The sequence below is a fragment of the Neolamprologus brichardi genome, chromosome 23, assembly GCF_056152115.1.
Source record: "Neolamprologus brichardi isolate AB-2024 chromosome 23, ASM5615211v1, whole genome shotgun sequence".
In the NCBI taxonomy this organism is placed as follows: Eukaryota; Metazoa; Chordata; class Actinopteri; order Cichliformes; family Cichlidae; genus Neolamprologus; species Neolamprologus brichardi.
Genome location: NC_142125.1, coordinates 14769689 through 14785420, shown reverse-complemented (window position 1 = coordinate 14785420; position 15732 = coordinate 14769689). Strand labels below are relative to the sequence as shown.

Sequence of the window (15732 nt, the reverse complement as noted above, 5' to 3'; positions counted from 1 at the left end):
TTTAACATAAAAATACATTTTCCATGTCCTGATCTTTGACAGTGCACTTTGAGGTATTGTCAAAATCAAGATAGTACAGTAGTATGGATGTTAATCAAGTCTGCATCAAAAATTGAGCGATAACTGTAGACATCAGTTAGGAGTGTGTGACTGCAAACAACACAAGCAAAGTCACATTGATGACGCTCCTTCACAATAATTTGGCTTTTTGCTGGCTCAGCCAATATTAGCACGAAACATTATAAAGATCTATTTATAAAAAGCCAGCCCACTTTCTCATCTATTTTAAGGTCTCTGTGACTCAACTGTTTCGTCATAATCTACCTCAATAGTGTGCGTTACAATTTGGGTGCGTAGTCATAAGTATGTAAATATTTATGGTTGATGGGCTGAGATGTGATTGTTGACGGTGTCTCAGAGTTAGAAGCCTACATTCACTGTGGTGTTGCCAAGTGTCATCTATAGTTCAAGCTGCTTTTCAGCCACTGTCATGAAGGAAGGAGTGTCCAGCTTGTCAACAAAAGAAATGCGTCACTGCTCTCATGTGAAACCTGAAAAGTAGGTTTCATGAGTGCATGGTATGTAATTCTAGTCAGTCGAGTCATATTTTTACCAGAGCAAGTGATTGCTGCATTATGAGCTACATATAGCTACTGAAGGCACTTTGATTGAGGTGTCATATTATAGATAATTTTCAAATTAACATTTCCTCATACGTTAAAGTAGTTTTTGAAGGTTTACACCAGAGTTTTTTCTGGACTTGTTTTTGGTGTTTTTCTGCTTTTTCAATGAAGATAAGATTATTTAACTGAAATTTATAAAGACCAAAGTGTTTGTACCTCCAGGTTTTATCTAACACAGGTAGTTTTCTCTCAGCAATGAATTTCAGGTAAGAAAATTAGGTAAGCATTACAACATTTGTGTGGAGCTCTTTTCTTTGACTTGAAGGTTTATCAAATTAGAAGCTGTTGAAAAACAGTCATGGCATGAGGTGATGTCTGTCGTATTGTTGGCAAAAAGACAAATAAGCCTAATTTGAATGTGTGTGAATGGTTCGCTTTTTAATATCCTGTTCCCTGAATGCCTTGGGTATTCTGTAGCGTGTTATGACACTTTGGAGCTAAATTTAAATAAGGAAAAAAGGCATAATTATTTGAAAAGTACTTAGACAAACCTAATACAGCCTTATAATTTTGATTCCTTTCAAAGATCTTTCATATGTATCTGCTTCTGTCTTTGATAACATGATTCTTTACATATTTTGTTTCTTAAAATCTCTTATCCATATTTTAAACAGGTTACAACTTCTCACTCACTCTCACTCTTAGTTTATAAATATTGTTAATGAAACTTAATTAATTCACTAACCAGCTTTTGAACAAGATATTTAACATAATGTGAAAAACCTGTCTTGGCAAGCAGGTTTAAGGTGTCACTTTAGTTGTGTTTGTACAGTTTGTGTTGCCGCGGAGCGTGATCATAAAGAGCAAAAGTAATGACGTCCTCGGGTACAGCCAGAAGCACAGCAGCTAAATCATCTGTCATCGTCAATCTAGCTGATGATCTTAAAGCTGTTCACAAGGAAGAGCATATGGAAGAAAACGTAACTTAATTCCAATATTTTCTATAACAAATGCATGATTTTCCCTTTAAAAAAAATACTTCTTTTTTTTAACAACGAATGAAAGAAATTACGTATTGGGGGTGCAGTTGCGCAGTTTGAACGCTTGGTGTCAGTATTGTTCCAAACCGGGCATGCTCTTTGGGATGTAAACACTCGGGTAGGCCGCCGTCTGTCCCAGCTCCGCAGACATTTGTGTACACGTATTACGGCTGCATGGGTTGGACCCAAGAGTCAATGGGAACGAGCTAACTTAACGCTGGCTAGCTTTCAAGTGGAAACCGATCTAGGCTATCTTGGGTAACATATGTACTTGAGTGAACCGTGTGAAAACCTGTCGTTTTCTCATAGTATCAGGACTAGCCCACTTTCGTGCATGGGAAGCAGGCGACGTCTGCTGCGTGTGGCTAAAGACGGTTCAAGGTAAATGATGTTCTTGCTATTTTCGGGCTATGTCTAAATACTGGAACGATCAGTAACTCGTAAAATCTTAGTTCTCACCCGTGACTGTTAACGTGAACGGTGTGACATTACTTTAAAGTAAAGCAGATTATCTTTACTTAACTCAAAAACTGCGGTTTAGTATTAGCGTGTATCACGGCTTGTTGGCGCTGTTGCTTGTGTTAAATGTTTGCTGTTGATCTCCAAACTACTTTCTAAAGGACTCGGGCTATCGCCTGGAACAAAAAACAAAAACCTAAAAACACTTCATCCTTTAATAAGCAGTGTATTTATTCTTGCAGGGTAGTGTCTGTTAAAGTCACATTTATTCAACATGTAACCTCCTGTAGTGTTGTCCGACGCGTCGACTTTAGAGCCTTCTGGAAGACATACAGTGTGCATACTGTTGCATTTGATGCTAGATCTCCATTTCGTCATTTCACAACATCAGCAAGCCATAAAAGGAATTGGGAGCTCGGCGTCTAATACATCTGTACTCAGCTTACTGCCTGTTCCCTAAAGTGTTTTTGATAGGTAAACAATATTATGTGTGTGTCAGTAGACTAAGCAAAGGATTTAAACTGCTCAGCAGTAGTGTTGGCTGTGTTGCAGCTAAGCATATGCGTCAGTCCAGCTGCAAAGAAGTGACTTGCAAGTTGCAACAGCTCTCAGAGTAGAGATCAAGCGGACTTTTAACGCACCAGAAGTTATTATAACAGGAAGAAACGTCACCAGACTCAATTAAAGCGCATTTCATTCGTACTTTAAATTCCTAAAGCAATTTAAACTGATCTAAATGTATAATATTGCCAGATTAATAACCTAATACAGTGCATTATATTGAGGGATGCACAGACTGTGTTTTTTAGTTTAATATAGAGTGTGCCAATTCACAAAAGTCATCTTAGGCCTCTATATTTGGTGACGGGAAAACCATGCAATATTAGAGTAAAAACCGTACTGATCACAGATGTCCTATGAGCTTGAAAATGGCGGGGAGGAAGAACTCTGTTAACAGGAAGAATTTACCAGCAGATCCAGACTTGGTGAGGAAGTGCTATCTACCTTAACTGTTCAGAGAAGGAGAAGAGAGATGACAAACAAAGTATGTGAGAGAGAAGAGAAAAGTTGCTAATATCACTATGATCATTTGGCCAGGTGGAAATTGATGTGACACAAAGGATAAATATCAGCTATCAATGTCATTTTATTTGCCAAAATGCCAGGATAATAATCGTTTCCTCTACCTGTACTTACCTCATCATTTCACTGAAATAATCAGTTTCAATACACATTTACCTTTTTAGGTTTATTTTTTAGCACCTGATGACTCTTTTTTTGCTTCTCATCCGTCAATACTCTGCATAATTTTTCACGTGATTCCGTTTATTTTGATTTTGATCTTGAGTTTTATTGTGAAAGGTTTATGTGGAAAATAAACAAGCGGACATACGATGGTTTTACCGTCGTTGTTGCTAACAGCAACCCATAAAAACAGGCGCTTGTCCGTCTGTAGTGTGGTTATATTAAATATAAGAGAAAGAGAGAACTTTAAGAAATTAATATAGCCACTACAGTGACCATCAAAACGATGAAAAAAAATATTGCCGTAAACAGTTTATTTTGCGACACCAGGAAACAAACAATAGCGTAAAATGAAACGATAGACGTTTTTATATCATCATCCGATATATATCGTTATATCGAACAGCCCTAGCTTGAGCCACAGTGCATCGGTGAACAACTTTGACTCATGTGGTGTCAATTGCCAAATTCCCAACAAACACATAACAACTTCTCACTCTTTTTGTATGTCAGTAAGTCAAATCTGTGAACCCAGGGGACATGAAGCTTCAAGAACTTTCCTGTGACCCCCATATTTAAGAGTCCTTGGAGAACATGGATCAAGGAGTTACAATAAATCGTGTGTGACTAAGCGAAGCAGAGGATGATCGTGTTATGTACTCGCCACCTACACTCTATGTATGTGCCTGTGGCTGAACAAGAAAAAAGTACATTTGAATCTATTTTTGGTCATTTTACACAGATTACAGTGGTTTTCTCCCTCAGAAAACTTATCGCCAACAACTAGTACTGAAGACAAAAAGTAACATTTAACTTGTCATGAGACGAAAAGCCAAGCTGTAATTATTACTGTAAACAATGTGTCAGGTGTGTTTATATTAGCGTGTGGCCTGTGAGAAATCTTATAACTGCAGTACCTAACTGAATGCATCCAAGTTAAGCCTGTGATTTCCACCCTGTGGCGCATCGAAGCAAAGATAATACCTACAAATACAATCACCAGTAATGCATTACATTATTTGTGTAGCTCAGAAAGAGAATCCTAAAAGCCACAAATCAGTAATGCTGTCACTTCAGTGTAGTTTCAGTGTTTTGATCCCCCCCAGCCACCATTTTCCCCCTTGTGAGTTTTTTTCTTCTTCCCCACAGTTTCACTAACTGGTGTTTATGTTATCCTCATTTATAAGTATGATCAGGCAGATTGGCCTTATATTTATATTATATATGGTGTATATTTATATAAAAAAGCAAGACAAAAAAGCCTTATAGTTAATGTCTTAGATTGGCTGTAGCTGTTTCTCCCAGTGAATAAACCATCCATTGCTGGAATTTAAGTACTGGTATTATATAAAATGAGCTGCTGCCAGCACATATGATTTCCCACACTACTGTAATGCTAGATTTTTGTGGGCCAAATGTAGCTCTCATTATGTGGGTGCACGTTGAAGAATAGCCTTCAGCAAGACCATTGAAATGCTGATGGTACACTGGGAAAATCTGCACTTGTGTGTGTGAAGTCAAAGGCCTTCCCACCTCAGAATGTGTGTCTGTGTGTGTTATTATAAGTCAGGCCTGCGTTTTAACACCCTCACAAAGCACATGGACTTTTTTTCTCCTCTGAGATTTGGGTCTCTCATGCTCAGCCAGACAAATTTGATGTAATTCCCCTCCTAGAAATGGGAACACGAAAGCCGAGTGACTGTAAATATCTTCTTGACTGAAACTTCAAGCTTTACATTTAGCTAAGAGAGTTGTCTGTTAGGTGTTGTTCATTTTGAGTAAAGACAGTAAATGCTTCTGCCTTTGCGGTCTTTCTCAGTTCCCCATGAAGTTATTCCCTAACGCCTTCTTCTGGCCTTTCTGTGAGTTTCATTAACTATGCACACTGCATCTCAGGGCCCCTTTGAGTTCTTTGGCAAACAAAAGAAGCAACAATCTCTGTATCCAGGATTTATAGAGAGGCCTTGCTGCAGTTGGCGTGCCTTGTTGGAAGGAATGTCTCCTAAGGCCACCTGGACATTGGCATCTGTCTAAGCATGTCCTGTCGTGAGATGATTACATTTTAGTTGCTACTCTGAGAATGCTTGTATATCCTGACAGAAACATCTAATATAAAATACACTAGGATTTGTTTTTGAGCTTTACTTTTTTCAGCAATTCTCATTATTAATGAGATTCACAATTTGGCTGGGTTATAGGAATCCACCAGTGCATGTCAGGAAATAACATGGGTTTTACACAATGTAAATGGCTGACGATTGTCTGACATCAGCCAGGTTTTACATCAGTTTTGAAAAGGCTAGATGTTCACTTTACACATTTAGTGTATGTGGTCATCTTTTCTCTTCCCATGTAGTTTTGAAGTTAGTCTTTACATTCTTCTATTTCAGTGATGCACAAAGCTTTCAGTTAAAAGAGACCTCCATGCAAGATAAAACCTAGAGAGGTCCATTTCTCAGGATCAGTTAATGATTCCCTGACAGTTTAAGTTTTCACAAAGAATAAATTTGTTAAGATGTTCTTTTAATAACGTCCATCTTTATGGTAGTTAATTTTTTTAATTTGATTCACGTGGCTGTAATTCAAATATTTATCATGATTTTCCAATCAATGAGCAGTACTGCCAATGCTTTGTTTTGGAAGCGATCGTGGCTCAAGAGTTGGATGTTCGTCTTGTAATCGGAAGGTTGCTGGTTCGAGCCCCTGCTCGGACAGTCTCGGTTGTTGTGTCCTTGGGCAAGACACTTCACCTACCGCCTACTGGTGATGGCCAGAGGGGCCGATTGTGCGAAATGGCAGCCTCGCCTCTGTCAGTCTGCCCCAGGGCAGCTGTGGCTACAACTGTAGCTTGCCTTCACCAGTGTATGAATGTGAGAGTGAATGAATGGTGGTATTGTAAAGCGCTTTGAGGGGTCCCAAAAAGCGCTATATAAATGCAATCTATTATTATTATTATTAATTGAATGAATGAATTGATTGGACTCTAAGCTTCATTTTACTGATTGTTTGTTTGATTGATTGCTGAAATGGGCTGAGTAAAATCTGACAGAGACCTTGCACTCCTCACATCAGTTAGTGCTGGTTTTAGTAACTCGTTCTATGCAGGTCTCAACAAGTGTTGAAAGTTGTTCTGTGAGTGCTGGACTGACTGGAAAAAGCTTAGTGGTAGATGTAAAGGCCAGTGGTCTTTACGGTCATGCAAACGGTCATTTTTAGTAGGATTTCACAAATCAAATGGAAATGAATTCGTTGATGCACTCGTGGTTTATTTATAGTAAATGGATAATATTCTACCTGCCTTGTTCTCTGCTCCTCTTTTTAAATAACCCTTCATGTGTTTGTGGGAGTGTGCTCATTACACAAACCTTTGCTGCTTTTGTCTTGTTTCTCTGCAAGGTTAATGTTACCCTCTGTGTGTTCGGATGTCTTTTTGTTCTCCATCCATGTTGACTTAATGCAGAGACACTGTAGAGCTGCAGAATGAGGATTTGTTTGTTTAGCTCTGTCGTCATATCGCTGATGAAGGTCAGTAAACGTGTCCCCCACGGTGACAGGTCAGCAGCTGGGTGGTGTTATGAAAATAGTAAAGTTGGTGTATCAACTTCCTGTTTCTCTCTGTTCCAGAATAGACTTGGCACAGGCCCCTGTTTATATTAGATGCTATGTCTTTTATGACAAAGTAAAGCATCTTTGTTTTTCTAGATGTTTCATATTCAGTGGGATCAATCATATTTTTTTAGTCATTCAGAGTAGAGATGCTAAACTATGCGTAAACCGCTTAGTGAACCAGCAAAGTCCAGTCGCCTTCTTTTCAAGCTCCTTAGACTACCATGACCTGGATGACTGAGGACCTACACAGATGATACTGAACGAGCAAAGGTTTGTGCAGTTTTAGGGAGCCAGCATGCATTGTTGCCCAAAGAGGGAAAATTAACAAACAAAATAATAAGATTGCAGACAGTGCCATAGGATGGGCTGCAGAGAGGGAATTGCATTTCTAAGCTGACACAGTTGTGTTAGACATGGCAGTTTGAGCCAATAGCCCGATAGTGTAATACATACAGGCTGTTGTGTCCTTAATTTTGCATTGTGTATGTGATGGATTGAGTTTTAATGTGTTTTCTCTGCATATTGTTCATGGTCTTTGTTTGTTTTTTGGATGATTGAGTTTATAATAATGATCGATTAATGGGTTTCAAAGTGAAAGTGTTGCTGTCAGTCAGTGCTGTAGTTAGTCTCTCAGATAGTGAGTTGTTTTTGTTTTTTGTAATCTTTACATTGTAGTTTTGCTTCTGTTTGTGAGATGACTGCTCGATGTCATATACTTTAAGTTTGTGGTGAAATGAGGCTGGAAAAAAAACCTGTTCTGTCTCCTTTTTAGATCTGTTACTTCAGATTTGCATTTCACGTCAGTGGTATCCAAAGCTCAATAACATCAAATCATTTCATAGTGAAGACACTATATTAAAGGACGGTTTCTTATATTGTCACGAAGTCTGGCTGTTTCTCTTGACAGGTGGAAAAAAAGCTTAGCTAAGACACTTTCAGTGTGCACCATAGTTCATTCCTATCACCACACTTACCACAAATTGTCCCTCCTCCTATGATGTGATACTAGATACAGAGAAATTTGTCATCTTTTTCAGGGTAAGTTTTTGAAATGATTGGTTTCCTGTCAGGTCTCAGTATCCAGACTTCCTGTTGGGGTGAAGGTGAAGTTAAAAAGTGTTTCTCAGGTGTGAGGTGATTTCTTTCTGCTGAGCACAGTGATATGCTTCCTGCTGTAATCTTGTTTCACTTGAAGGAAGCCTGTCGTTTGGAGCACTTTGACCCCTTCTGAGTTTGATCATCATATGACTAAAGGACCGTGTGTCGTTGAGTCGATCAAAGGTTCATAAGAGTGGAATATTTTTTGCGTTGGATTTGAAATATTTAAGCTGTCCTTTTTAATGAAGGCATGCTGGATTTCCTCATGGAAAGCAGCTGTAGCTTGGATTGTTTGGAGTAGCAGGTAGGAGTGGATTTAAGATGACCTGCATTCATTTTATGCTGTTATTTGATGGTTGTTCTTTTTTTCTCATTTTTATCCAGTATAGTCTCTCTTTATGATAATAGATGATCAGTTTCCAAGTGTTGCTTTGAGCCATTCTTCATGCTGCAGTCAGTAGTGTCCAATGAAACAGAGACAGTATTGTCACCCGTTATAGTGGTGTGGCATGTAGTGCACAAAATCCCGTCCTCGGTAATCCTGAAATGTCAGTTATGACCAAAAAGAATGGACGGTACTTCTGCATTAGTAATGTTTACACATAAAGAAAGCAGTATCTTTATTTTAAAGGGATTTATTGTTCTTATTTCCTACACCATATATATTTTTATTCTCCGACTGGTTTCTTGATTTCTACTTCAAAATAATCATTAATCTTTTCATGCGTTGACTTGAAGCAGCTCCTCAGTTTTAGCTCCTGTCCTTTGAAGGTTACCTCCACTTTAAATGGATAAATGGTGTTTGGCTATCCCCCACAAACTGGAGTGAGCTTCTGTGTTCACGGCCTAACTGTCTGTAACTGAACATTTGTCTCGTAGGGATTACTTGCACATGTACTGACCTCATTATTTAAAACTTAGACCTTTTTTAATATGAGCATCAACCATTGTAACGCACATATTGCAAATATGCAAGTAAAAGCATAATGTTTCTCATATAAAGTAAATAAAATCCACAGAACATCATTTTAAGAACCTCCAGAATTGTGACAGAATTATTTTAATCCCGTCCTTGGTCGACACGCCTTTACTGGAATACGAGCAAGTCATTTAAAGTATTGATTGTGATATCAGAAAGAGACAGATTTGTTTGCCAATGCTGACTTTGTAAACTAAGCAGGTGTATCGATCCAGCTGACACTGACTCCTGGTGCTGCTTCCAACAAAGCTGATAATGTAGCGCTAAAGGCTGCTGGGATGTATTGATATTCTATCAGGAGGAAGATGTTTTGATAAATATTTAATTCTTTGTAAATGTAGGCTTCATATAAGTGACTGGAAGGGATGTTAAGTGGTGTAGTTCAAACTAGGATGTGGTTAGTGAAAGTGTTTAATACTGTAATTTTGATGAAACAGAGATTTCAGAAGGCTTGGGCTCATGCTTCTCATCTTCTGCAGGTGGCGACAGACAAGGTTGCTGGTAAGCTGAGTTCTACTCTCTCATGGGTGAAGAACTCGGTGTCCCACACGGTCAGTCAGATGGCTAGCCAGGTGGCCACGCCCACATCCTTGCAGACCACTGCTACCTCCTCCTCCACCTCTTTGTCCTCGCCTGGCCTCTCCCCATCCTCGCCGGCCCAGCTCAGTCCTGATGATGTGGAGCTACTTGCCAAGCTCGAGGAGCAGAACAGGTAAGCTTCTCGTGCGAACTGACTCATGTTTGATTTCAGGTTGCGTGGCACAGGATGGACTGTATTGAACCATTCTTTGAGACAGTTTGTGATGTAGTTATAGAGGGGTGGAGAATACAGTCTGACTGGTTTGGAGACAGTTGGAAGAACTGGTTTTTGGACATTGAGACCTTACAGAGACACAAAGTTAATTTCCTCTGGACAATGTAGACTATAACCTCTGTTTGCTAGTCATGAAGCACAATCCTTTGTCAAGATTCTGCACCCAAAGTTGCTCACCGAGGCTTCTGTCGAAATAAGAATGTGTGTGTCGGTGTAAAAGAGGAAAAAGTGCTTGTATGACTGAATGGTGTGAATGAGGCCTGTTTTGCAGTACTGTACAACACTCGAGTGCTGAAGTAGAGTAGAAAAGCACAGTATAAGAACCATTCTATTTACCATTTACCAAGATTATAATGGCATGTGACTGTGAGCAATACTCACTGACCATTTAAGGTAAACTTTGCTAATAGTAGTATTAACTATGAAGTAAGATTTCAGAAAGCTGATAGTAGGGCTGGGGAGTACATTATAAGTATAATGATATGTATTAAAATTAGGCATAGGGTAAATAGATCAAATTCCTTCATATAGGGCTGTTCAAGAACAAAAGTCACAAAGTGATTTAAAATTTAAAAGGGGTCTGATAATACACTTTACAGTATGCTGAATTTAATTTTATGGCGTTTTGAGAAAGATTACCTTGTGTAAAGCTGTGCCAGCATTTATATTTTGCTTCTTTTACTCTCCGTAGTGCTTGCCCATACACTTTCTTTTCTGTGCTCTGCAAGCAAACCTGGCAAGAACCTCATTGGAGCCTTCCCAAAGCTATTTTAGCCAGAGCCAAAAAGAAAATCACCGGCATTGCAATGACTTTTTTTTTTAAACTGGCAGGCTGTGAGGCTTAGCACTTAAGCATGGGTATCATAGGTGGACATGGGCCTGTCTGTCTGTCATGGTTCATGTCCACTACTTCAGTATTATCATTTGGAGCTTTTTAATGACATTAATTCATAGCTGTACGGTTAAATGCCCATTCTAACCCAGAACGGGCCATGTGCAATCCCAGTTTGCACCTGTGAACGATGGTTTGTTGATTTGTTGAAACAACACAAGCAAAAAGTGCGCCAGAGTCAGCATACACTGTTTGGATTTAGTTGTGCATGTCATCATGTATTTATGGTATAGCCGCATGGAGACAGTGAAACATTGACTGGAATCACATTTACTGAGTATTGTTATTTTATTTATCTTAAATAGATATACCAGAAAGTCTTACTAAGCTTCAGGGATTTTCCAGTAGCTCGTGACTGAGAAACTTGCGGCTTAATATGACCTATGAAATGTTCTGGTCACAGTTTATTTTAATAGTGTGATAAATCACACATGGCTTTCAGTACCATCTGATCATGTATTCAACTAAGTAGAAAATACCAGTATTGAATGCCACTATTCAGTCTGAAAATACATGAATATGAGCTTTTTGGTCCAAATTTCAGAGCTCTAGTTGATGGAATAGAACCTCAGTGTGACCCAGTCTAGCTCATGATGTTCTAAATGTAAGTGCTAAACTCAGACTGTGACAATTGCATTGAGGGAATATTCATCCTCCTGCTTAAAAATGGGAAGCAGGTTATGATGGATGATGTGAAAAGGAACTCATTATTCTATGCAGTTTGTTCTTGTCAGCAGCAGGCACACTGAAATGTGCAAATGTTGTAGGGCATCAGCTTCCTGTACACCCCAAACAAGTTGAACTTCCTCAGGAAGTACAGTTGTTTCTGGTCTGGTTTTGTTCTGCTGGTGTTTACAATAATATACTCTAAATTGCAAGTGAAAAAATTCTTTATTCTTATTGGTGCAAATACTATCTAAGATAAGTCACAACCTAATTTAATCATCTAGTGGAGTGGTTGAATATAAATTATTTAAACCTTATTGAAAATCTCAAATGCACAAAACCTTTGTCTTATTATGTTGTATTTGGGCAGTTTTGATATAATATATCTGATAGATATCTGAATATGAGTATAAAGATTCTTTAGGAATAGGCAAGATTTCTATTTTCATTTTTACTCTTGGAATTTTGGGTAGTTGAAGGTGGGAGGTTAAAGGTACATGGGGAGAACAAACGAGGAATGCATTGAAACCTTCCCTTATCCATATAAGATAATTAGGTTATTGTTATTGTTCCTATTATTATTTATAGTCAGAACTGTAAACATTACCAGAAGTCTTTTCAGGATATCAGCTGGCTGCACCAGAAGCCGAAACACTGTTCCTCTGAAGCTACATTATCAGAAGATTGGGTCTGATACGTTTGTTAGGGCCTAAATATTCAACTTAAATGTAATCAAATATTTAACCATTCAGATCGTGCCCTGCCCCTCCCCCTGGGAAAGGCTCCAGTCTGCTTTGAATAGTATCGTACTGCTTTGCAAAGAACAGCTTGCTCTCCTGGTGCAGGCACCATGTGTTCTAAAGAGAGTGAAGTGAAGAAAGTAAGAGACCGTCTGTTGCTTCTTTCTCTCTACATCATCATTTTATATGGAAATGTAACCAACCTCACAGTGCAAGCTTTAATTTGTGTACTTGATTTTGACTCAGCTCACTGGGTAAAGCTTCGATTGAACCCACCAAACAACTCACAAAAATTATATTCAGATCATCTCGAAAGTTTCTTAGTTTGTTGTTGACCGTTTTGTTGTTTCAGGGTGTGGAATATATTTCCGGGGTGAAGGTTCCCTGCATGTAGACTCCGAATGGAAATTTTCCCTCAGGTTGACTCGCATATTGTACCCATATTTGTGCACACTGTACTGCTAGGTAAACAGTAAACAGCTCACATGGCTGAAGCAATGTCCATTAAACATTAAAATGAAGACTATGGTCTCTTTGCGAGTGTTTTTTTTCCTGTGCTGGTTCCTCATTTAGATTCGATCAGATAAACGGTTCTTGCAACAAGATCCAGAATTTGATAAGGACTCTCAAAGCCGCAACAGAGCATGTCTGGCTGTGGATGGGTTTATTTAAATATTGGATCAGTGAGAGAAGACTATAGTGTGCAGTCCCCGAGGTTCTCATTGTTCACGTCAGATAAAAGTACTGTTAGAGGATGACGCAACTATTCTCTAAAGCCAGCTTTGTGAATTCTTTCCTTGCTGTAGATCTCTCCCATGGATAGTACACTCTGTGTCAGCATAGAAACCAAGTGTGCCACTCAGACTGTGTCACAGCAAAGCTCTGTTGAACGCAGCGGTTGTTGACTCATCGGTAACGCCTACCACAGCTCCTGCCCCATAATGCCAAGTGACATTTGATTAGGCAAGATCAAAAATAATCAGAGACATGTTCTTCATAATGTCCTTTATAAAGCTCAAACCACATCCATATCTATTGAATAACATTTTTTGTACCACAGAGCTCAAGTTCGTCTAACCTTTGACCCTTCCTTGACTTCACGACGCCCGTTTAGTGTCTTTATTTTGCCGCAAAATCCTAACGCAACCCTAATACACAAATCTTTTCATTTTTTCACTTAGGTGTTAATAAGATAGGTGCAATGGCAGGCAGGAGGACTTAGTTACAGATTCTGTGACGCGGCCTGTAGTTGTTTATCAGGTGCATGTGTGTTTGGGGAGCCCTTTGTACCCTTCAGAGCAGATAAAAGTCCGAAGCGTTGGTTCAGTGGTGTCACACAGTCGAGGAAATCCTGCACTGTTGCCTTCAACTTGTTAATGAGACTTGCCAGAATTCCTGAATTCTTAGAAAACTGAGACATGTAGAGTACATCATGAGTTTATCTTGGTAAGTTTGCAGTATTTCATTACTTATTTTCTTGAAAATTGTGGGCATGACGCACTTTTTCCCCACCTGTCACTTTATCTGGAATGTGTTTTTGTCACTAAAATATTAGCTACAAGTTTGTTATATTCAGAAGGCTTTGGCTTTGTATTTGGCTGTTAGTGAGTTACTAGCAGAGCTGTAAGTATGTTTAGGCTCATGTTTAACACGTATTGTAATTTTTCTGAGTCACTGTTTTCGATCATTTGACTGAACTGCTTGAAAAACGGGTAGTTCCTGTGAAACTTCAGCTCTCTCTTTAGCTCGGTGTCGAAGCTGAATACAAGTAAAGAGAGGCTCTCTTGCAGGCTGTTCTGTCGGGGCCGTCCGTTTCACTCCCTCCCACACAACCCAAATTTGGCTGTAACCCTAGCCATTCTGGTAGCACATTCAGTGACATCACAGGCTCCACTGGAGAGGCCCCGTCCTTTTTCCGAGATCAGGTGTCTGAGCCTTTGTTTGTGTGACATAAGCTCTTCGGTGCCACGCAGGTTGGGAGTCACCGCGTTTTTTCCCCACATTCTAATCTTTGATCGGGTCACTTTGTGAGTGAAAGGCTGATAAGACTGATGAAGTGTGTGATAAACGCGGCACACGGGCTTTTTCCGCTACTTGACATGCTGAGCACATATGAAAGAAATGAATGATATTAACAAAATGAGTCAGAAAATATTTTACTGACCTTTACAGCTTATTTTCAACCACTTACAGTTGCAGCCATTAGATTTTAAATAAATGTCATCTCTCTCTCTCTCTCTCTCTCACTCAACAGAAGTGTTTTAAACCCTTTTTTTGGTCAGCTTTCAATCTGATTCAGTATTAACCTGTATGATTTGGCTCATATGGTTAAAGAATATAAATGTTAGGTCACAGCATTTACCTGATTCTCTTATGTGGCCACAAGCTGTGGGTAGGGAGAATTAGACTGAGGATAGAAGTGGCAGAAGTAGCTTCCTCCAAAGAGTGTCCATCCTTAGAAAGAGGTTGAGGGGCTCAAAGTAGAACCACTGCTTGTCCACATCAAAAAGATCCAGCTGCATAGGATTTCCCCCTAGCTCGAGTGTTTGGGACACGTCCAGCCAGAAGAAGACAGGCTTTCAATGCCTTGGTGCATCCCTAGAAAGAAGAAAGTCTATGCATCTCTACTCACTCCACTCCACTGACCTTTGACCCAGATCTGAATAAAGGGAAGACGGTTATTATGTGTCAAAACAGTAGCTGTTTAGATACACTAGTGTAAATAACGAGCCTCAAAAGAATGCATAAGATTTAAATTAGCTAAGTAAATATTTCCATTTGCTATAGTTTTACAGTCCTTTCTCTTTCTTCTTTTTTAGTTTTGTTTTTAGCTTTCATATAATATCTCATGCATCTGTCATGTTGAAAGTTCTATATATATCCACACAGCTTTCATTCAAACTGTGTTTTGCATTTGCATATTGTTTTGCAAAATTATCTCACTATGGTCTGGGTTTCCCTGAAGATGTGAAATTGTACTTTGCCTGGTAAATGGGATGTCTGATTGACAGACATTGACAAAGTCACGGTATAATGTAGTTGCGTCTCTGCACAGTTTCTTAAATGTTCACAGTATATCTCGCCTCTCACCTTCTCTAAAGGCTACTGGAGACAGACAGCAAGTCGCTGCGCTCCATGAATGGCTCCAGGCGAAACAGTGGCTCATCCCTGGTGTCCAGTTCCTCTGCCTCATCCAACCTCTCCCACCTGGAGGAGGACTCATGGATCTTGTGGGGGCGAATTGTCAATGAATGGGAGGAAGTGCGCAAGAAAAAAGAGAAGCAGCTTAAGGTGAGACTCGTGCACATGACTACCTGTGAGGTGACGGTTGATCATGTGCAGACCTGCTTAAGAGCTTATTCACCCTGGGCTATTTTACTAGGTTACAAATAGACATGAAGATTGAAGACGAGGTAAAGAGCCTTCTCTCAGCTGCTCCTTTACTCACACGGGGTCAGCAAAACAGGTAGCTGTGCATATTTGATTTAGCAGAATTTGATGCCAAGGGATTTGCGTCTCCTCCTAGTCTCAAACCTGTATAAACCTCTTCACACTTACACTTAAAAA

The 15732-nt window shown here is 39.4% G+C and overlaps 1 protein-coding gene across 3 annotated transcripts in view; it reads left to right on the top strand.

The window, feature by feature from the left end:
- The first annotated feature begins 1802 nt into the window (after window positions 1-1802).
- The window catches only part of evi5b (ecotropic viral integration site 5b), a 43922-nt gene continuing 29992 nt past the window's right edge, over window positions 1803-15732 (top strand). Inside the window, exons 1-3 of one of the 3 annotated variants that reach the window (XM_006790477.3) lie at window positions 1803-2044; window positions 9533-9765; window positions 15267-15456. In XM_006790477.3, coding sequence (XP_006790540.1) covers window positions 9614-9765; window positions 15267-15456 — 342 coding nt within the window. In that variant the 5' untranslated portion in view covers window positions 1803-2044; window positions 9533-9613. Of the gene's footprint in view, window positions 2045-3012; window positions 3109-9532; window positions 9766-13488; window positions 13612-15266; window positions 15457-15732 lie in introns of those variants that run through there. The other 2 variants (XM_035907476.2, XM_035907477.2) reach the window with 2 other exon arrangements.